Source organism: Grammomys surdaster, unplaced genomic scaffold (assembly GCF_004785775.1).
Source record: "Grammomys surdaster isolate TR1022 unplaced genomic scaffold, NIH_TR_1.0 125934, whole genome shotgun sequence".
Lineage (NCBI taxonomy): Eukaryota > Metazoa > Chordata > Mammalia > Rodentia > Muridae > Grammomys > Grammomys surdaster.
In genome coordinates, this window is record NW_021620757.1 from 1,770,847 (window position 1) to 1,793,508 (window position 22,662).

General features: G+C 42.4%; 1 protein-coding gene and 1 pseudogene across 1 annotated transcript in view; one reads left to right on the forward strand and one right to left on the reverse strand.

Annotated features, from left to right (window-relative positions):
• The first annotated feature begins 6,710 nt into the window (after nucleotides 1-6,710).
• On the forward strand, nucleotides 6,711-8,235 carry LOC114608690 (annotated as a pseudogene).
• A 7,528-nt stretch (nucleotides 8,236-15,763) lies between these two features.
• The window catches only part of Wbp4 (WW domain binding protein 4), a 24,647-nt gene continuing 17,748 nt past the window's right edge, over nucleotides 15,764-22,662 (reverse strand). Inside the window, exons 9-10 of the mRNA XM_028752732.1 lie at nucleotides 21,123-21,292; nucleotides 15,764-16,903 (exon numbers count right to left, since the gene is read on the reverse strand). Coding sequence (XP_028608565.1) covers nucleotides 16,696-16,903; nucleotides 21,123-21,292 — 378 coding nt within the window. The 3' untranslated portion in view covers nucleotides 15,764-16,695. The remainder of the gene's footprint in view (nucleotides 16,904-21,122; nucleotides 21,293-22,662) is intronic.

Here is a 22,662-nt window from a genome sequence, read left to right on the forward strand (position 1 = left end):
CTCCTCCTCCTCTTCCTCCTCTTCCTCCTCCTCCTCTACCTCTTCCTCCTCCTTCTCCTCCTCCTCTTCCTCCTCTTCCTCCTCCTCCTCTACCTCTTCCTCCTCCTTCTCCTCCTCCTCTTCCTCCTCTTCCTCCTCCTCCTCTACCTCTTCCTCCTCCTTCTCCTCCTCCTCTTCCTCCTCTTCCTCCTTCTCTACCTCTTCCTCCTCCTTCTCCTCCTCCTCCTCTTCCTCCTCCTCTTCCTCCTCCACCTCTTCCTCCTCCACCTCTTCCTCCTCCTCCTCCTCCTCCTCCTCCTAGTTTTAGTGGAAAGTTGCTACATCAAACTCATGGCCTTGTGCATGCTAGACAGATATTTTACCGCTGAGCTATATGTAAGCTAGGTGTAAGGCTTTCTGTTAAAAGTAACTTAGAGCCGGGCAGTGGTGGTGCATGCCTTTAATCCCAGCACTTGGGAGGCAGAGGCAGGCGGATTTCTGAGTTCGAGGCCACCCTGGTCTACAGAGTGAGTTCCAGGACAGCCAGAGCTACACAGAGAAACCCGGTCACAAAACAAAACAAAAGATAGAGAAGTAGCTAAGCTACCTGATGTCAACTCTTGTCCTACACCCGCACTCACATGTACACGCATGGTAAACCCATGTAGATCACAACAGGATCATTCATACCTAGGTGATTCTGCAAGTCTACTTTAGGTTAATATGAAATGATGCTTTGGTCCTTTACATCATTAAAACTTATATACCTTTGAGGGCAAGCTGCATGACACACATGTGACTGTGTCTACTCAACTAAAGTCGCCCATCTGACTTCTGCCACGTCATGAAATTATTTATCCTTTTCTTTTTATTATCTGTCTCCTCTGCTCCAACATGTTTCCTTGGAGCAGAGACCATATCTGTCTTTTTCATCGGCTCCTAGATCAGTGGGTCTCAGCTTGTGGGTATCCACTCCTTTGAATGCTAATGACCTTTCACAGGGGGAGGGGGTTTACCTAATACCTTTGCAAAATATTGATGTTTACATTATGATTCATAATGTAGGACTTTGGGGTCTCGGTTTGAACTTAGAATTCAGGTCTTGGTTTGAACTTAGAATTAACTGCCCCAGAGTGCATTCCGGGAGGAGTACATTCCTTAGCCAGAGGACACTTGCTAGGTTAACATTCATAGGAAAAAGGGAGAGGCTGATTAACATTCCTCAGACCACAGGGGAGAGAACCCATCTATGGTGAGGAGGGCCCAGAGTACATAGACACATTCCAGGAATCAGAAAGCTGGGCCCTTAAGGTAATAAACCTGGGCAAACGGAGGACACTCATTGTCATAATCTGAGTCACCTAGAGGTCAGACTTTGTGGTTTCCCCTCCTGAACTCTGTATATGAACTGCTCCCAGCTTTTGTTCGGGGCTCTCTTGCCTGAGAGAGAGAGAGAGAGAGAGAGAGAGAGAGAGAGAGAGAGAGAGAGAGAGAGAGAGTCCTAGTGCACTAGTATCACGTTTTGCAGCAAGTCCTGTCCGTGTGTTTCTGTGGGAGCGCGTCCCCTGGTTTTGGATCTTACAGTCCAACAATAACAGTAGCAAAATCACAGTTATGAAGTAGCAAAAAAATAATAATTTTATAGATACGGGTCATCATAACATGAGGAACTGTATTAAAGGGTTGCACCGTCAGGAAGGCTAAGAAGCACTGGCTTAGATGGTGCTAAGCTCAGTGTCAGTGCTCATGCAAAAAGAAACAAATGAGTATGTGATATTTGTTTGGATTTATAGGGCAAACACACACATTTAAAGTTCATGTCATTCAATGAGTTCTCTAGACCTAAAGAGAAACAATTATACCTACCCCATCCCATCCTCCTTTTTTGGTTTGAGTTGCCATAGCAACCCAACCAACCTCTAGAGCTACAATTTAATTCTGATGTACTCATTCTCCCAGAAGAGCAAACATCTTTTTAAATTTTGAACTAACGATGCCATTATAAATCACATTTCTCACACCACGGAGGGACATGGAGAGGTTTCCTCTTTTAAGATGGCAGAGAATTGAGTTTGAGGCCAGCCTGGTCTACAGAGTGAGTTCCAGGACACCAGGACAGCCAGGACTACATAGAGTGAAGACCTCTGCAGAGGGGAGACCCTCACTCAAGTCTCAGAAAGTCGCTACCACCCAGTAATCTGCTCGAGACACTGTGTACCGGAGCAATAGCGAGGTTTATTAGGGTGTGTGACAGCTAGCTGCCGGTCAATTCATATGCCCACGCAGGAGCTGAATTGACCCCGACAGCTAGTTTGAGAGGGGTTTTTAAAGGGAAAACCATAAAGCAAGGAATGGGGAGGGGGATTAGGGGTTGTTAAGGTGGCATAACTTAAAAATAGCGGAACATTCCAAAGGAACCCAACCTACATGAGTCAGGATCAGGTGAAAACTCTCTGTACGCTTATCTTTCTCAAGAATGTGGTCCTGCCCTGTCACTGTGGCCTTGCCCTGTCACTATGGTTCTCAGCTTGGTTCTCAGCTTGGTTCCCAGCTTGGTTCCACCTGGCTAACTTGCATTCTAGCCAGTTCCCATAACTAGCCTGTCCACATTCTTAACTTGCTTCATGGCTCGATTTCTCCATGTCTTTATAAAGAAAGCCTAAAGAATATTTTATATGTCTAAAAAGAATTCTATATACCCAGTATCTATAATTTTTCACTCTACAAGAGAAACTCTGTCTCGAAAAACTAAAAAAAAAAAAAAAAAAAAAAGATGGCAGAGAATTGAGCTCAAGTCTCTTCAAACCAGTAAGTGCAAGGAAGACAAAGCATATCGATGAGCTGCATGGCTGCACTCCTATGTTCACATTCTCTTCTAGTTTTCTGACCTTCCCACAGGCAGCTGCAGTTTCTATGGCATTGTTGTCCAAATTGTCAGGGAAGTCTTGAAAGACAATGACTTTGAAACGAGACATCTGGACAGCTTCTATCCAGCATCTGATTTTCTCTTCTTCTCTTCTTATCCATTATTTTACATTCATGGTTAGCTAACAAATCATTATAGCCTTACCAAAAACAGAGCTTTTATCTGAAAAAGACCAGCACAGCCTATGGCCCCATGCCTGCCTGTCTCACACCCCCTCACATTGCAGGGACTAGAACTGAGAATAGATTAGATTGGATTAGTCATTGTGGAAAATGCATTATTAAATCAATAAAACAAGGTTTATTTGGGTCACTCAAGCAGCCATGAATTTAGTTTTTCAATATTTGTCTAATTTCCATGTGTGTGTCTGTGTGTGTCTGTGTGTGTGTGTGATGGTGCACACGTGTCATGGCACACATGTTGGAGGTCAGCCATTGATCTTGCCCTGCTTGGTTAGAGGCTGGGTCTCTTTGTTGTGCCCATTGTATGGTATTTGCTTCAGGCTAGCTAGCCTACGAGCTCCTACAGGCTTCCTGCTCTCCATACCTTCCTTCTCACCGCCACAGGGACGTGAGGTTACAAAAACACACCACTGTGTCTGCCTTTCTATCAGAGTTCTGGGGATCTGCGTCTAGGCCATCAGTCTTGGGTGGCAAATGCTTTTATCCACTGAGACATTTCCTTGAACCAAATGTGTGAGCATGTGTGTGTGTGTGTGTGTGTGTTCAATTTTCATTATTTTTGAGACAGGATCTCTCTGTGACTGGTCTGAAAGTCATTACACAGTGCAGGCTAGCCTCAAACTCAGATAGCTACCTGCCTGCCTCTGCCTCCTAAGTACTGGGATTAATGGTGTGCACTACCATGCCTGGCTCAAAATTTAATTTTTAAAAGGTATTATTTCCTAGTGGTTGGTAGTTTAAGGAAATTTCATTTGTAAAGAATGTTGCCGCCGGGCGGTGGTGGCGCACGCCTTTAATCCCAGCACTTGGGAGGCAGAGGCAGGCGGATTTCTGAGTTCGAGGCCAGCCTGGTCTACAGAGTGAGTTCCAGGACAGCCAGGGCTACACAGAGAAACCCTGTCTCGAAGAAAAAAAAAAAAAAAAAAAAAAAAGAATGTTGCCTTTTCTCCTCTGAAGGCTTTGGTGGGATATCATTGAGTCAGGGAGCATGGCAGTTCTGTGGTCTAGCCTGTGCTTCGTGTCTCATTGTTCTCCTGTGCAGATCTGAACGCTCTCTTCTAACCAAGGTTGCAGTGCCAGTCAGAAAAACAGCCCCGTGACCTTACTCAGAAGAAAGTATATTGCAGTTAGCTCACTTTCTGTTTTTTTAATAGCATTATAAGAGTGGTATCCACTTTAATACATTGATTTTTTTTTAAAAAAATGGGAGTGTTTCAAAGCAGCAGTGAAATCTGAGGAGAGGTGGTGTGGAAAATCCTGTGGTAATCATAGAACCTGTTCTCAAAAACATAAGCCTGCTTTGTTATAAAATACCTGACAAAGCAAAATTTGAGAGAAAGGGTGTATGTTGGCTTATAGTTTCAGGAGGGTCCAGTCTGTCCTGGCAGTAAAGGCACTCAGCAGTAGGCTCCAGCTGCAGAATTGGGAGAAGGCTGATTTTCCTGTGCTCACGTCACTTTCTCCCTTTAATGGATCAGGACCCCAGCCCAGGAAGTGATGCCACCCATAGTGAGTGAGTGGTACATCTTTCCACCTCAACTGACCTAAGCAAAATCATTCCCCATAGACATGTCCAATGTCCCATCCCCCGGGTGTCCTTAGATCTCATCAAATCAACAGTTGAGGTTAGTCATCTCTGCTCCAGCCCTTCACCTCATTTGAAGACACAACTATCCACTCTTGTCTTCAAAGTTACATATTCGTATTGTAGGAAGGAACTTATAAAGCAGAATTGTTCTCTATGTAGAGCTGTGGTAAATAAGCAAATATTAACTAAATTTATTATCAGCCATCTTAGTTTCCAGCCAGATACAGACACACACCTATAATTCTTCTCAGGATGGCTACAGGGGCAGATGGGAGGACCAGAAATCTGAGGCCAGTCTGGCTACTTACCAGGGCTTTACATTTAAAGAGACAAAGCAACAGCAATAAAAACAGATAACTGGCCAGGGTAGAGATAATCTCTTGTGCACTGTGTAAGAGCATTCACCGGTCAATGAAAAAGCCTATGGCCAATGACCTGAGGCAGGAAATAGGAAATGGACATCCAGCAGAGAGAGAGAGAGAGAGAGAGAGAGAGAGAGAGAGAGAGAGAGAGAGAGAGAGAGAGAGAGAGAGAGACAGAAGAATTATGGGAAAGAGTCAGTTCAGGCTCAAGGGATTTGCCTCAAACTCTGGAGATGGCCACAAAAACCTGAGGACAGGTAACTAGCCATGTGGAAGCCATAGTTTAATTTAAACGGGTTATATAAGTAACAAGCTAGTCAGGAAACAAAGCCAAGGCTATTGGTGCAAGCATTTATTAATAAATAATTAGTCTTAGAGTAATTATTTCTAAAAACAAAGGGGACAGAAGACAAAGCTCAAAGTCACAGGCCAGTGAAATGGCTAGTGGGTAGAAACAATTGCTACCAAGCCTAGAAACCTGAGTTTGAGCCAGGAACCCATATGATAGAAAAATCCAATGCTTACTCCTTTTGATCTCAACACTGTACCTACACAAATATACACACATTGCCGGGCAGTGGTGGCGCACGCCTTTAATCCCATTCATGTGTGAGAGGCAGGCACTTACTTGACCAATTGAGCTATAGCCCTTTGACATTTACTTATGTATTTGTGAGTGTCTGTGTATGGTTTGTCGCCAGTGACCTTCCCAGCATCACAGAGTGTCCCAGGAGAGACAGCGATGGGAGCATTGGTGGTTATGGTGGCAAAAGTTGTGGTGGCTAGGGCAAAAGTAGCTTACTTTTGGTGATATTTATTTTTTTTCAAGACAGGGTTTCTCTGTGTAGCCCTGGCTGTCCTGGAACTCACTCTGTAGACCAGGCTGGCCTCGAACTCAGAAATCCGTCTGCCTCTGCCTCCCAAGTGTTGGGATTAAAGGTGTGCGCCACCACCACCCGGTGATATTTACTTTTCTTAAACTGTTTGCTATCCTAAGGCCAAAGGCTGCTGGTTTCTGGTAATTAACTCCTGCTGTAGCAACAGGGAATATAGTAAAGGATTAATTGTTAAGAGTTCCTTTCTCTCTTAAACTATTAAGCTTTGTATATCCAAGACAATGTAGCCCTTTTAATCCTCAAACTTGTCAAATACTATTATTGATGTTTTACAAAAGAAAAAAGGAACACATATTAGAACAGAAGGGATTAATGAAGATTTCAAACCATAAATTCCAAACCCTATAAAAAAGGAAAAAATCCCAAGAAAATTGGCGGTTTCTAATACAGCCTGAAAACAATGAACACCCAAAAAAGGATCGCGACTTTGGATGAACTACAACTCCCAAAATGCAAAGCACTTGCAGTCTTTCGGTTTCCGCCCTAGAACCTGAAAACTCCCGTCATGCCTGGAGGCGCGAAAGCAACTTGTAATTGTCCTTCTGGGTCTATTCCCATCATATGGTGGCAACTTTTGCTACGGTGCTGGCGCTGGTGTGAAGACGCTGGCCGCGGGCTACGCGATAAAGGAAGGCGGCACCGCGGCGAAGGCCCAGCTGAGTAATCGCGGCCGCGAGCGGAGTCTGTTCTGGGACGCCGCTGAGTCGGCGTCGCCGAGGGAGGCGTGAGGAGGAGCCGGGCGTCTGCAGCCGTTCTCGCCCTCGGCGCCCCGCCGCCATCTCCACCATGCAGTCCCGGGAAGACGCCCCGCGCTCTCGCCGCCTCGCCAGTCCCCGCGGCGGGAGGCGGCCCAAGAGGATTTCCAAGCCCTCGGTGTCGGCGTTTTTCACGGGCCCGGAGGAATTAAAGGACACGGCCCATTCCGCAGCCCTCCTGGCACAGCTCAAGTCTTTCTACGACGCGCGGCTGCTGTGCGATGTGACCATCGAGGTGGTGACGCCTGGCAGTGGGCCCGGCACGGGGCGCCTCTTCTCGTGCAACCGCAACGTGCTGGCGGCGGCGTGCCCCTACTTCAAGAGCATGTTCACAGGGGGCATGTACGAGAGCCAGTAGGCCCGCGTGACCATCCACAACGTGGATGCCGAGTCCTTCGAGGTCTTGGTGGACTACTGCTACACCGGTCGCGTGTCGCTCAGCGAGGCCAATGTGCAGCGCCTGTACGCGGCCTCAGACATGCTGCAGCTGGAGTACGTGCGTGAAGCCTGTGCTTCCTTCCTGGCTCGCCGACTCGACCTGACCAACTGCACTGCCATCCTCAAGTTCGCCGATGCCTTCGACCACCACAAGCTGCGGTCTCAGGCCCAGTCCTTCATAGCTCACAACTTCAAGCAGCTCAGCAGGATGGGTTCCATTCGGGAGGAGACGCTGGCAGATCTGACCCTGGCCCAGCTGCTGGCCGTCCTTCGTCTGGACAGTCTGGATGTAGAGAGTGAGAAGACCGTGTGTCACGTGGCGGTGCAGTGGCTGGAGGCTGCTCCGAAAGAGCGGGGCCCCAGTGCTGCGGAAGTCTTTAAGTGTATTCGTTGGGCACACTTCCCTGCAGCAGATCAGGACTACTTAGAGGAGCTACTGACCAAGCCTATTGTGAAGAAATACTGCCTGGACATTATTGAAGGGGCCCTCCTGCAGCTGCGATTTGATGATGGTTTGCCCAGTGCTCTGGATCGGGTGCCAAGCAGCAGTAGTAACAGCAGCAGCAACAATAGCAATAGTAATAATAACAATGACACCAGCAATACTGTTGTCCCTGCAGAAGGAAATCCACCCGATAGGTTAGGGATGTGTGTCAACAGAATGATGGTTTTCTTTGGACATTCCAAACATACTTTTCTCTGCTGTGACCCATACTCTGGGGAAATTTACAAAGTGGCCTTGCCTGTGACTTGCCTTACACACACTAGAACTGTCACCACCTTTCCTGTCTCTATTTCTCCAGACCATGACATCTTTCCCACTGTTCAGTCCAGGAAAGATGTATGGGTATATAAGGCAGACCAAAATAATTTGTATCAACCGACAGACCGCTTGCTGTGTCTGGAGGGTATGGATGTGACATCTGAATGGCTACATTTACATTTTGTATGGACGAGACCTGGTTACTGGAGCTAAATTAAAGGATGTGAAATGCTTCAGTGTCCAGAAGAACAAGTGGCCGGTAGTGGCTCAACTATCACATTCCTTTACATCCTTTGACCTAATGGTGATTCTGTGTTCTCTGTTGCAGTACACATTTGCTATGTAATGGTTCAAGCTATAATAAGAGGCTGAAGTGTCTTTGTTTGAAGCGCAGTGACTTTTGTGAAGCATGTGTCTTCAATGATGAGATCTCTTGTATCAGTGACATCCCAGTCATAAAGATGTATATAATCCACTTAGTGCAGAATGGAGAGAAATGAATATTCCTTTCATGTAAGGGACTAGTGGTTATTAGATTATCACACATAGCCAGAAACTGTTACTTAGCACCTCATGTACCCTTGTACAGTTGAAAAAGAGCAGGGTGACTTTGTATGATAGTGGAGAAAACCAGTAGTTTAATATAGGTACCACATTAGGCCTCTTGAAGTTTGACCTTTTTTTTTTTCCTTGTGTGTGTGTGTGTGTCTGCTTTGAACCTGGTCAATTTCCTGACTGAAGAACAGATAATTAGTGTATCTAGTTTCACTTGGGACTTAGGTAGGCTAGGTGAACTGGACTCTGATTCAGAATGTTCACATTCTTTTTTTGATGAAGATTTTGGTGTAGATAGTATATCAGTGAAATTTACTAGACCAGCAATTTTGTTACAGTTCTGTAGAAAATGCTTGAGAAAGGCACCTTTACCTATTCATAATGTTATAAAGGACTTAATTGAACGTTGGTTTAGAAGAATTAATGCTTGAGAAATGTTAGCACTCTAGGTATTTAACAACTTACTGAGCCCCAAATCCAGAGCTTTGCTATGTTTATATTATACAATATTTATATTTTGTTATATTAATTTATTTTTTAAATTTTATTTTGTATTTAGTGCTACAAATGCTGAAAGTTTTTAGTTTAAAATTTTCCATGGTAGAAAAGTGTTTTTATAGTAATTACTAGCTAGTGTTTTGGAAGAGAATATTCTCCAGAACGATGTAGTAGGTTTTCACAATGTTAATATATACATATATATAGTTTAGAAGTGACTTGTTGCTGGGCAGTGGAGGCGCACACCCTTAATCCCAGCACTTGGGAGGCAGAGGCAGGTGGATTTCTGAGTTCGAGGCCAGCCTTGTCTACAGAGTGAGTTCCAGGACAGCCAGGGCTATACAGAGAAACCCTGTCTCGAAAAGCAAAACAAAAAAAAAGAAAAAGGAAAAAAAAGACTTGGCTCAGAGCAAGGGTGTAGTGACTGCATACCCTGTTTTGTTCTGTATGTCCTGAATGTTCTGTATGAGGTTTGCTAATCTTAAGAAATTCCACAAAACTTTACATAAGACCCACCAAATCAAAGATCAATATGAACTGTTATGTCTGAAATGGCTTGAGTCAGTGGTGACACTGGGCAGCACTTCTTTCACCTGCATATGAACTTGTGGCTTCTGTGGTTTTTTTCCCTTATAAGCTGACAAAAAAAGATATCCATTGTCTCAGTTCAGATAATTCTGAACTATATGTCTAGTCTGGCCAGTAGTAAGGTGTGCACTCAATAAACTGTCCTTGCTTAATTGAGATAGTGTTCATATAGTTTGTGTGGTGATTCTTTTCTTTTTTTCTTTTTCTAGTTTTTTTTTTTTTTTGAGACAGGGTTTCTCTGTATATCTCTGGCTGTCCTGGAACTCACTCTGTAGACCAGGCTGGCTTCAAACTCAGAAATCTGCCTGCCTCTGCCTTTCAAGTGCTGGGATTAAAGACTTGCACCACTACTGCCTGGTGTGTGGTGATTTTTTAAGACTCTGATGAGCCTTAGTTTACTGGAAATGCCCTGAGTAAACAACGTGGAGCCAGGGATCAATGCAAAAGCAAGAGGAATTTTATTGTTCTATCATGCTGGGGTCATCCTGCATCCAAAAGGAGAGGCAACCTCGGGCAGCTCGGCAGACCTTTATATGTTTCCAGGGGGTAGAATAGAGAAATAGTAACTAGACACAATATGATTGGCAGAACAGTGTGACTTTTAAACTGATTGGTCTTTAGGATATGAGGTGGCAAGTACTTCCCTGTCTGTGGGTGAGTATCTTGTGGAATGTGTCCCCACCTGCAGATTGGGTCCCCATCTCTCCCTCCCCCCCTTGGTCTGAGGAATGTTAATTAGCCTCTCCTTCTAGAGGGGCAAGTGTCCCACGACCTTTCCAAAGTTCCTGAGCTGACCTCTAAAATTCCTGAGCCCCTCTGGAGATCTCCAAACAGCTTTCTGCTCCAGACAGCTTTTTTGCAATTCTTAAAAAACTCTCGCCGGGCGGTGGTGGCGCACGCCTTTAATCCCAGCACTCGGGAGGCAGAGGCAGGCGGATTCCTGAGTTCGAGGCCAGCCTGGTCTACAGAGTGAGTTCCAGGACAGCCCGGGCTATACAGAGAAACCCTGTCTCGAAAAACCAAAAAAAAAAAAAAAAAAAAAAAAAACCTCTCTGGATGGCTCATCTTTTGTAGATCAAAAGCCCAATCTTATTTATATAGGAATTCAGTCTTTACCCAAGATCCCTTTTGATTCTTCCATGAATCAGCATCCCAGGACCCCAGCCCCTTGAATCTTAGAGGTGGCAAGCACAGACAATAAGATAGCCTGCCCTGAAATCACCTTTCATACAATGCCTGGGCCTGGCCTGGAACTCCCTCTGCCTCAGGCTGACCTTTAACTCAGGAATCTACCTGCTTTTGTAAGCATAAACAAATTAATTTAGCTGAGTGGGATTTTGTCCAGTAATCACCACTCCCTAAATCTCTTTATCTCCTTAGTTTCTTTCTGACAAGCTGGCTCATAGTGCAGTTGCCTCTGTTACTTTAGATCTGCGAAGCTCCGTATACAAGTCATATTGCATCCTTATGTTTTGCATAGTTGAGAAATTATGTTTTTGAACTCACGTTGTTGGGGTTCTTTTCCACAGCGTTAAGGGCTGTTCTGAAGGTCTCAGCATTTATCATTTTACCAAGACATTAGTCACACCCTCACCTCCTAGACTCGGGCTATCTCTTATTATCATGGAGTTGTTGATTTTATGAGAAAGGACATTCCTCAAAGGAGGAATGTGAAAATATATACACTCTTATACAAACAAGCCTTATGGCTACAGCTCTGTTCCAGGGGTGGGTACCATGTTATTCCAACCCTTACATGACCATGCCAGACTTGGCAAATATGTGTGTGTGTATACTTTTTATACATATATATATTACAAATACAAATTACAGATATTTGTATATACTACAAATGTATATGTATATATTTGTACACACACACACACAATATATATATATATATATATATTTGTAGTACAGATATATGTGTATATATAAATAGCAACAGCAAAAGAAAACCTGCTTTTAAATTAATTCTGGAATACAAAATGTGTATTTGCAAAAATGACCAATTTTCACCTAAAAGGGTATTCAAATATTGTTTCCAATTATCTGTAATAGTTTTACTTATTTATTTATTTATTCACCTTATAGCCTCATATCACAGCCTCCCTCCCTCATTCCTCCAGTCCCTTTTCTTCAGAGATGGGGAGGCCCCCCGCCCCCTATGGGTACCAGCCTACCCTGGTACATCAAGTCTCAGCAGTACTAATTGCACCCTCTCCCACTGAGGCCAGACAAAGCAGGCCAGCTACAGGAAAAGGATCCAAAGCAGGCAGCAGAGCCTGAGACAGCTTCCACACAAATTGTTAGGGGCCCAGATGAAGAACAAAGTGCACATCGGCTACACCTGTGTAGGAGGCCTAGGTGCAGCCCATGCGTGCTGTCTGGTTGGTGGACAAATCTCTGAGCCTCCATTGGCTCAAGTTAGTTTACTCTGTAGGTCTTCTTGTGATGTCCTTGATCCCTCCAGCTCCCTCAATCCTTCTCCCTACTCTTCCTTGCACAGGACTCCCTAAGCTCTGCCTTGTTTTCATGTGCTGCTAGATGAAATCTCTCAGAAGACAGTTATGCTAGGCTCCTGTCTCCAAGCATAGGAGAACATCATTAATAGTGTGGGGGTTGGATCCCTCCCATGGGATGGGTCTCAAGTTGGGCTAGTCATTGGTTGGCCATTCCCTTGGTCTTTATCCCTGTCTTAACCAGATTATATTTCTGAAAAATTAGGGTCTACAAACTGTTATATAAAAGAATTTCAATTTGTCACTCTTTTTTTTTTTTTTTTCCCCGAGACAGGGTTTCTCTGTGTAGCCCTGGCTGTCTTGGAACTCACTCTGTAGACCAGGCTGGCCTCGAACTCAGAAATCCACCTGCCTCTGCCTCCCAAATGCTGGGATTAAAGGCGTGTGCCACCACCACCCAGCTCAATTTGTCACTCTTAAACTTCTGATTTGAATCCCAGGTTAAACATTAGTAATATCTTGGTTTACAATGAAAGTTTTTGGTTTTGTGATACATTTGTGAATTAGTGACTATATGTTGTTTTATAAATGAGTGACTTTATCTGGTTAGTTACCAATTAACGTATGTTAATACATGTAACTGGTTCATTATCATAAAACATACTAAAACTTGGGCTTCCTGACCTTTTATTTATTTATTTTTATTTTTATTTTTTTTTGGTTTTTAGAGACATTTCCTGACCTTTTAATTCCGTCGTTCTGCTTACTGTATAAAACCTTTGGTTGTGTAGTGTGACACAGCTACCAGCAAAGAAATCTGTTTGTGACAAGAAAGCTCCCTTGTCTTCATTTTTTTTTAATTAATGAGCACATCTTTCAGCAGATGCTCAATGCAGGATTATATTGCATTTGCAATGTATTTGCAGGATATTTGTAGGATTAACTCTTGTAAAATTTAGAATGACCCAAGGACTGGAAAGATGGCTCAGCGATTAAGAGCTCTTGCAGAGGACCTGGGATTCGTTCCAGCACCCATAAATGGTATAATTGCCTTTGTCTCCAGCTCCAGGGGATATGATGCCCTCTCTGACCTCCAATGACACTGTACACATATGATGCACATATATACATATAGGTAAAAAATTACACATAAAATGACCTTAATTATCTTGTATTTGTATGCATGCAGTTAAAAGTGCTCAACTCAAATTGCCAGTAATCCCCATGCATCTATTGGGTGGGCACTGGGGCTGGAAAGATAAGTTTAAGAGCACTAGCTGCTCTTACAGAGGACTTGGGTTTGGGTCTCAGCAGCCAAATGGAATCTTACAACCATCTTTAACCCCAGGCACTTCCTCTGGCCTCCTCCAGTATGGCAAGCACACAGTGTGCCATCAATACATGAAGGCAAAACACCCATAGATACTAAAAAATGTTTTTCTTTCTTGTCAAATAAGGAGTAGGACTAGGGGTTCAAAGGATTAAATAGGAGCTAGCTGTATTGATTACCTCACTATGGTAAGATAATGGATTTCAAAAGCAATTTAAGTGAAGAGGACTTCATCTTGGCTCTTGGTTTAGAGACTACAGTCCATCATAGAAGGTGGGGCATGACCAAGTTATCAGCTTCTTTGGCAATGGTAATGTAGAGCTCTAAGGATCAGGAAACAGCTCTGGCCAATAGTAGATGTGGCCTGTAACCTCTGGGACTCCACCAGGTCTCCTGTGAGAAGGTTCCTGGACCTAACAGAACAGCATCACCAGCTGGGAATCACTTATTCAAGCAGGGGTGTATGGGGAACATTTCACACTTAAAACCGTAAGTTTATCCAATGAGAAGACATTGGAAGTTAAGTTATAATTTGTCTTATGATTTTAATTTAGCACAGTTTTGTTTGTTTGTATGTTTAGAGACACTCTGATTTTGTCACTCTGGCTGTACTGGAATCCGCTTTGTAAACCAGGACTCAGATATCTCTGCCTGCCTTTGCTGGGATTATTGGCATGTGCCACCATGCCTAGTATATGTGTCTGTATCTTGTTGGGAATCACAGAAAATCTACTGATTCATCCTAAAAAAAAAAAAGGCTCATGTTCACAATCACTTTAGGAGTCTCTTGACACTTATAGTTTGTCAGACCTGATGTTGAAGCAGCTCTCTCTTCAACAATCCATTATTCCCATAAACTTTAACATTAATTTTAGTCAATATGCTAAACACATAAACAAAATACAAAAAAAACTTTCAATTGGGTAACAAGAACGTTTTAAGAACCAACAAGAGAAATACGTACAAATAACAAAAATGGTCTGGCAGGCATGGTGGTGCATTCGTTTGATCCCAGAACTCGAGAGGCAGAGGCAGGTGGATCTTGTGAGGCCAGCCTGGTCTACATAATGAGTTCCAGGATAGCTAAGGCTATATAGTGAGATTTTGTGTCAAAAAGCCAGGAGGCAGGGCTGATGAAAACTGGCTTGGTGGTTAAGAGCACTTACTGCTCTTGCAGAAGACCTGAGCTCAGTTCCTAGCACCCATATGGAGGCCTATAACCATCTGAAACTCGTTTCATGGGATCTGACATCCTCTTCTGACCTCCTTAGACCCCTGTACACATGTGGTACCCTCTCTTTCTCTCTCCCTCTCTCCCTTCATCATCATCATTAGCAGGTCCACTGGGAATAAAATGAGATCTTGTATCTCAGAAAAACAAAAGCAGATTTAGCAACTGTCTTCAGTATTTTATTTTTAATAATTTTTTAATTTATTTTTTATTTTTTAGATTTATTTATTTATGTGATGTATGTGAGTACACTGTCACTGTCTTCAGACACATCAGAAGAAGGCATCAGATCCCATTACAGATGGTTGTGAGCCACCATGTGGTTGCTGGGAATTCAACTCAGGACCTCTGGAAGAGCAGTCAGTGCTCTTAACCGCTAAGCTATCTCTCCAGCCCCAATATTTTATTTTATAGGAGCTAAATGTGGATAAAATATAAACACATTCATTCCACTTCTAGTATTTTCCAACTTGAGAAGAATCAAGGACTAATATATATTCCTCAGGTACATAACAAATGTCCTATAAAAAACTGAAAAACAGGTAGAACATAGCTCCGTTGGTGCGTGCTCACATAGTCTAGCACCACAAAAACTGGGAGGGATAGCATACACCTGTAATTGTAGCTCTGGGGAAGTAGAAAACAGGAGAGTCAGAAGTTTAAGGCCATCTTCAGCCAAGCTACTTAGGAGGGAGTTGTTCAAGGCTAGCCTGGCAGACAAAGAGGGTCTCAAGGACAACCGCCCTCCCTTCCAATCAAACTAAGCCAACCGAAACCAGAATCCAACACCTCCCCCCACCCCCCAGTAAACCAGTGGGATGTGTTGGCTCATGCCAACAATCCCAGCACTAAGGTTTTAGGCAGGAGGGTAACTGTGAATTTGAAGGCAGCCAGATATACATACAGTGAGGCTGAGGCCCTGACTCAAACCCTTGGCCACCCCAAAGACTAAATACTCAACTATCAAATAGTCAGGTGTAATGTTATACCCATTAATTCCAGTATTCTTGAACACTCTTAGGCCAGAGGATCTGAACTTGAGCTTAGTCTTCAACGGCAATACAGCAGAACTCTTAACAAAACAAAAATTAAAATGCCTCAAAATGGAAAGTTTCGGCCTGAATAATTGCAAAGACTAATCTTCAAATACTGTTTTGTCAATGATAAGGTAACTTTGATCCATATTAGAAGGAAAAAGCGACCCCAATACTTACTTTATGGTTTTTAATAAGCTATTCTTACATGTACACTAACAATTGTAAAAAGACATAATTGCTACTAAAAGTTACAGACTGTACAACTTATGAAAATATTAGAAATATTCAAAAGTAATAAAGGGAAGTACTTCAAATAGAATATGAAATTTCTACTTAAGAAATGTAACCAGAAAATGGGAAACATCTAAGTGGACAAAGAAATCTATTTCAGTTCAAGCCTTTTGTTGACATTACCTTAGATAAATCTTCCAATATATCCAGGGCTATGAAGAGGATGCCTGACGACCATCGGCAGGCAGGGCAGAGGCTGTCTTCCTGACTTTAGTCCCCTGAGGCTCGACCCCATGTTAAAATGCTTTTAAGACACTTTGCAACTATAAGCTGACCTGGGGCAAGCACAGGTTTCAACCCTTGGTCCAGCTGTCACTCTGCACTTTAGTACTCAAGTGGATCCCCATTCCGGCCTTCGCTCTTAAATGGAGTAAGACAAGCCTATCTGCAGCTTTCTCCGTCAGGCCTCAGAAAGGACCGTCAAAACCACACTGTCTTGGGGCTGTGCACTTCTATGTCTGATTTATTTCTCAGGTAACAAGTTAATTTCAATGTATGGAATAATGCATTTTCAATGCAGAATAAATATGTTTATGAGTAAGAACAGAGTAAAGGTCTTCCCCATGTTTTAAATAACAGATACATAGCATCTTAAATTATTATATAATTAGCAATTTTAGACATTGAACATAATACACTGTATTACAATGCAATGTGGTAGGCTTCTACTTAAGGAACAAAAATAAATTTCACATGAAAAGAGATTTATTCTGATTCACATAAAATATATTCAGCATAACCGTAACTGAAGCACTCCAGTGCTGACAGCACAGAGGAGCTGGGAGAGGAGAGCCGCCTCTGCCCGGGGCGAGCCTCACTCATCCTCACCTCGCCGTCTCAAATGCCGGGATTTCCCATTTTCAATTCTTCTCTTTTTGAAGACAGGGGCCACCCCATCTGCTGCAACTCCCAGAGAAGAAACTGTTTTCTCTTTAAATTCCACTTTGATTTCCCCAGTGCCAGCCTCTGAAGTTGATAGACATTCACTTTCAGTGCTCGGAAGTTCCAAATCGACCTCTTCTCTGGAACAGAAGAGAACAAAACTATTAGCTGACAGATTAAGGTAAATCCCTGCATATGAACCACGAGCCACCCAAGCACCGAAGGCACCTTCCCAAGGGTAACACTGAGGGTACAGCAGAAGCTGCTCACCTGGGAACACTAAGCTACTTCTGTTTTGGCTTTTTTTTTTTTTTTTTTTTTTTTGTTTTTCGAGACAGGGTTTCTCTGTGTAGCCCTGGCTGTCCTGGAACTCACTCTGTAGACCAGGCTGGCCTCGAACTCAGAGATCCACCTGATTTGTCTCTGCCTGTTTTTGCTTTTTAAAGACAGCGTCGCATGTAGTCCTGGCTAACCTTACACTCTGATGTCACTGTGGATTACTTTAAGCACCCAAGCCTCTAAATCCATCCCTCCAGTCCTGGGTTAGGTGTGCACTGCCTGGCTCTAGCAGATTTATAATGCTGACTTTAGTCTCAAAACAGTAAACTCTGCCTCAGACAAACATGTGCTAGGACAAGTCTTATTTGTTCTATTTTTGTTACACAAAGAACACAGCATCTTATTACACACTCTGTTTGTATATGACATGCAGTAAAAACAGGTAATAGGGAAGTTGTAGAAACTGGTTTTGCCATGGACTGACAGAGATTTTAATTAATTAATTAATTAATTTATTTATTTATTTATTTTGTTTTTCGAGACAGGGTTTCTTTGTGTAGCCCTGGCTGTCCTGGAACTCACTCTGTAGACCAGGCTGGCCTAGAACTCAGAAATCTGCCTGCCTCTGCCTCCCAAGTGCTGGGATTAAAGGTGTGCACCACCACTGCCCAGCGACAGAGATTTTAAAAGTTTCCAAAATATGAGACGGAAAGAATGGAATCTTAATGTCCTATTATAGGAGATTCAATGTCTAGCATCTTTTTCTTCTGAGAAATACCCGTTCAACTATCTATAAACAATCTGGCTGGACCAGAAATCAGTTACCTGCTTAACATGAGCCTTTCAGTACCTTATCCTCTAGAGCAGTAATTCTCAACCTTCCTAATGCTATGACTCTTTAATACAGTTCCACTTGTTGTGGTGACCCCCAACCAAAAAATGACTTTTGTTGCTACTACATAACTGTGATTTTACTACTGTTATGAATCTCAATGTAAATATCTATTTTCTGATGGTTTTAAACAATCCCTATGAAAGGGTTTTCTATCCTCTAAAAAGGTCATGACCCACGGGCTGAGAAACATTGCCTTAGGCAGTCAACTGCTCTATGAAAGAGTTAGCTCATCAATTCCACACATGAGATTTCTGGAGAGAGCTCTCATCTCATATCTTCTGAAAAAGGTATTGGCCTAAAGCTTTGCTATTAAAAGTACAGAGCTTGTCTGAGGAGGAGTTATCTCAAGAGTAAGGCGGAGGTGAACATAAAGGATCACAGACTGCACAGCCTCCTAAGGATTTTATTTAAGCCCTTGGGTCTAGCCACACCTGATACCACTGCATCTGAGTCACATGACCACAGAACAGTGATGGGGGAACAGTGGTAACTCATCAGCTGACTGATACTACAAGTTAGAGACAGTATGATTTTTATGTTGTTTACCAGAGCTAAACCTTATTTATAATACTATTCAATGATCTTAATGACTTACTCCTGAAAGTGCTTGTGACTGAACCTAGATAGGTTGCATGATAGTCAAGAATTCTATTAATTATATCCACAGCCTCAATAACCTTAGTCAAACGTATAGGATAACAAATTTTCTTTTTTTACACAGACATGTATAAAGTCTATGTTTCCAACCTATAGAAATGTGAGTAAAACACAGTTCCTAGAATATGACTGTTTCTAGAGTTATTTCAATAATGTAAGAACAGTTGGACAATGTTAAGATCGTAAAAATTGCTGGGCAGTGGTGGCGCACGCCTTTAATCCCAGCACTTGGGAGGCAGAGGCAGGTGGATTTCTGAGTTCGAGGCCAGCCTGGTCTACAGAGTGAGTTCCAGGACAGCCAGGGCTATACAGAGAAACCCTGTCTCGAAAAAAAACAAAAAACAAAAAACAAACAAAAGATCGTAAAAATTAAAGTGCAAGGACAAAATAAAGATGGTAAGGTGGCAATTCAACTTAATTCTGGTAAGTTGTGCAGTCCATGCCCGCAGTCCCAGCACTTGGGAGGCTGAAGCAGGAGGACTCGGGAGTCCCAGGCCAGCTGGGCCTCACAGCAAGACCCCCAAATCAAAAATTTCATGTAGGTGTGGTGGTAGTACATACCCGTAATACCAAGCACTTGGGTTGTGGACTCAGGAAGACAATAAATTGGGAGGCACTATGGGCTTCATAGTAAATTCAGAGCTAGTTTACACCATGCAGAGAGACCCTATGTGAGATGGTCCAGCAATTGCAGGGGACCAGAGTTTGGTTTCCTCCAATACCACTGGTTTCCTGAGTAACAGCAGTCACATGTATACATACTCAGAAAGGTGGTGAGAAGGCAGAGACTGATCTATGTAGTGAGGTCAGGGATGATAGTGGGGAGGAGATGCATTCACTCTCCCACTTCCCCAGCCTCCCGTGTACCTCTCCTTTCAGTCTCTCTTCCTTGTTTATGTATCAGGTGTCCTTTTGTCCTCCCTCAAATCCTTTCTCATAGTATACATGAGTGTGTATAAAACCATCTTTCTGTTTTAAGTGACAAGAACTGAAAGAGAGTCTACTATACTCTAGTAACTTCCATGTGCAGACATCAATGTCCTTGTCATTATTTGGGGTATACAGAGCTGCCTAGGACTTGCATTACTCTACTACAAAAAAAGTACAACTTGTCCATTAAAGGGTAGGCTTTGGCTTTGGTTTTGGTTTTGACAGCTTTTTGAGATAGGAAACTCACTGTGTAGTATATGCTTCTGAAGCAAATCTTGCCTCTGTGTCCTAAGTGCTTGTGTCATGAGTATGCACCGTGATCCTTGGCCAAGAATCTTACTAATAAACAATTCATTATGGAAGTACAGTAAAAGTATCCATCCTACACTATAATTTCAAAGCACCAATTTAAAGAATATCTACTTTACCCATACACCTTCCCTTTACCTTGAAGGTTCCCTTGAAGGTTAAAGAAAAAAAACAAAACAAAACAAAACAAAAAAAACAAACAAACACTAAAATGATTGCCTGACAGTGACATATAATTACCTTGTAAAATAAATGCCTCTAAAAAAAAACTTATTTGAGCACTTAAGTCAGTAACATAAATCAGGTACAACCTTTGCACAAGTGTGCTTAATTACTGATAACCTCTTCTGCTACTTTGACTATGAGCTTAAAACTTTGAAGTTTAGAGCCAGGCATAGTGGTACACCCATTAATACTAGCACTCTTGACATGGGGCCAGATCAGGCTACACAAGACTCAAAAAAAGAAAACCAAAGTAAACCAAACCAACCAAAATAAAATTCACACCCACAATACACTTTGGGTAAGAATATACAAAAAATACTGAGTAGAGTGAGACACTTCAAGAGAGTAAGAGCAAACACTTCTTCACCTTTAAATGCATTCTGTAGTTAAAGTGTCTTGCAGAATATTTCCTCTAAGCATTTGTTTTTCTGATAAAAACTGCTACTGAGTGTGTGAATGTGGTCACTAGAAATGTCACGCTTTGGACACAAAACAATCACTAAGTTGGCTTAAAGCAATCACTTTTTCATCTTTTAAAGTTAAAAATATTCTAGGAATGAAAGAAAGCAAAATTAAAAATATTCTAAGAATGGGTGCTGGACAGATGGCTTAGTGGTTAAGAGCACTGTCTGTTCTTCCAGAGGTTCTGAGTTCAATTTCCAGGAACCACATGGTGGCTCACAAACATCTGTAATGGGATCTGATGCCCTCTTCTGGTGTATACCATATATGGACATAGAACATTCACACAATGAATAAAATTTAAAAATATATATATTCAGTGATAGAGAGATGGCTTGGAGGTTAAGAGCACTGAATACTCTTCTACAGGTCCTAAGTTCAATTCCCAGTAACTACATGGTGGCTCACAACCTTCTGTAATGAGATCTGATGTCCTTTTCTGATGTGCATGAAGAGAATGACTCATATACATAAATAAATATTAAAAAAATATTCTAAGAACATAAGAAAGAGCACAGCACACTGACTCCTGACTGCAGTGTGCTGAGGTGCATGGGCATGGCAGTGGGTGACACTGTGCGGGTGACACCTCAGGTACTTACTGACACTCAGCAGCCTCTTGTTTAATTTCTTGCCATTCCCCATAAGGGTTCGTCGACTTCTTCAGAGTTTTGGGTTTTTCTTCATTTGTATTTGACGGATTCTGTTTTGGAGTACTTTTTTCTTTTTGTATTTCTGGGCCAATTCTTTTCTCAGTACTTTTATTTTTTTCCTGAAATGCAAAGGTCAATAAATAATACACTACAGCAAAACTATAGTCAACCTCCAAAACTTTTTAACTTCTTTTAATAGTCTTATTAATAATACTAATAATCATTAACTTAATGGTTTAGGTTTTTACACTACACAATGAATGTACATGGACGAACGATGTCTAAAACTTTAATGCATTATGTTTAATGACACTTTTAAAAAATGTACCATGATGATACACACAGACAGTGGTGGCACATGCCTTAAGCAAGTCCAGCACAGCCAGGATTACACAGAACAACTGACAATAACTCCCCTTCGGAGCAGAAGCAGTCCCTACAGATGTCCCAGGGGAGATTCTTTCTGATATGTCTTCACTGGGCTTAGAAAGCCTTTTAACCTCCTTTCCCACCTCAGTGTGTACACCATACACATACTGGGGTTTCAGCCTCTTTGCAAATTACACAGCCATGAGTAGCTTGACTGGAATTTTTTTGTATTCTACAATGGTTCTTAACTCATCCCTTATGTAGCTCAGGTAGGCCCGAACTTTAATTTTCCCATCTTTGCTTATCAAATGCCAAAATCACCAGAATATGTCACCGTGTTCAGCAACATGATTTTCTCGTTCCCTTTTCCCTAGACAGGGTCTCATTGTGATACCCTGGCTGACCTCAAACTCAGATCTGCCTGCCTCTGTCCCTCAAGTGTTGGAATTGAAGGCACATGCTACCACATCCCCAGACATGATTTCTGTAACAAAACCTCTAGCTTTTACTTCTGCTTCACTGTGTTTCAGTCACCTAGTATTAAATAAAACATTAAATTCTGGTCTGGGGATGTAGCTCAGACAGTATCATACAGAAGGCCCTTTTCCAAGCACAGTATAAACTGGACATTATGGTACAGACCTATAATCCCAGCATTTAGGAAGAGGCAGGAGGATCAGTTCAAGGTCATCTTTAGCTACATAGGGAGTTCAAAGCCAGACTGGGCTGGAGATTTTGTCTTAAAAAAAAAATTTTTTTTTGCCCTTAGCCCCAAGCAAAAATCCCTAAGACTGTCATTTATTTTTATTCAACCTAAGTCAGAACTCTAAATGCTTTCCTTATGACGTCTTCTGACTCTGTAGTTCTTATTTCCTTTGGCTTTCTGACTCTCTCACTTGTACTGTACTGTTCATCTGACTCCATATCATTTCCAAGACGGTGTTCTCAGTCTGTTGGTCTCTTTTAGACTTTGCATCCTTCTTTTACAGTTCAAATTCATAAGAGTATCACTTTAAACTCTCCTTTGCTAGCATCCTAAACATGTTTGCTTGTAGCTTTCTACTGCACATAACTGAAAAATATCCATAGTTCTTTTTTTTTTTTTTTTTTTTTTTTTTTT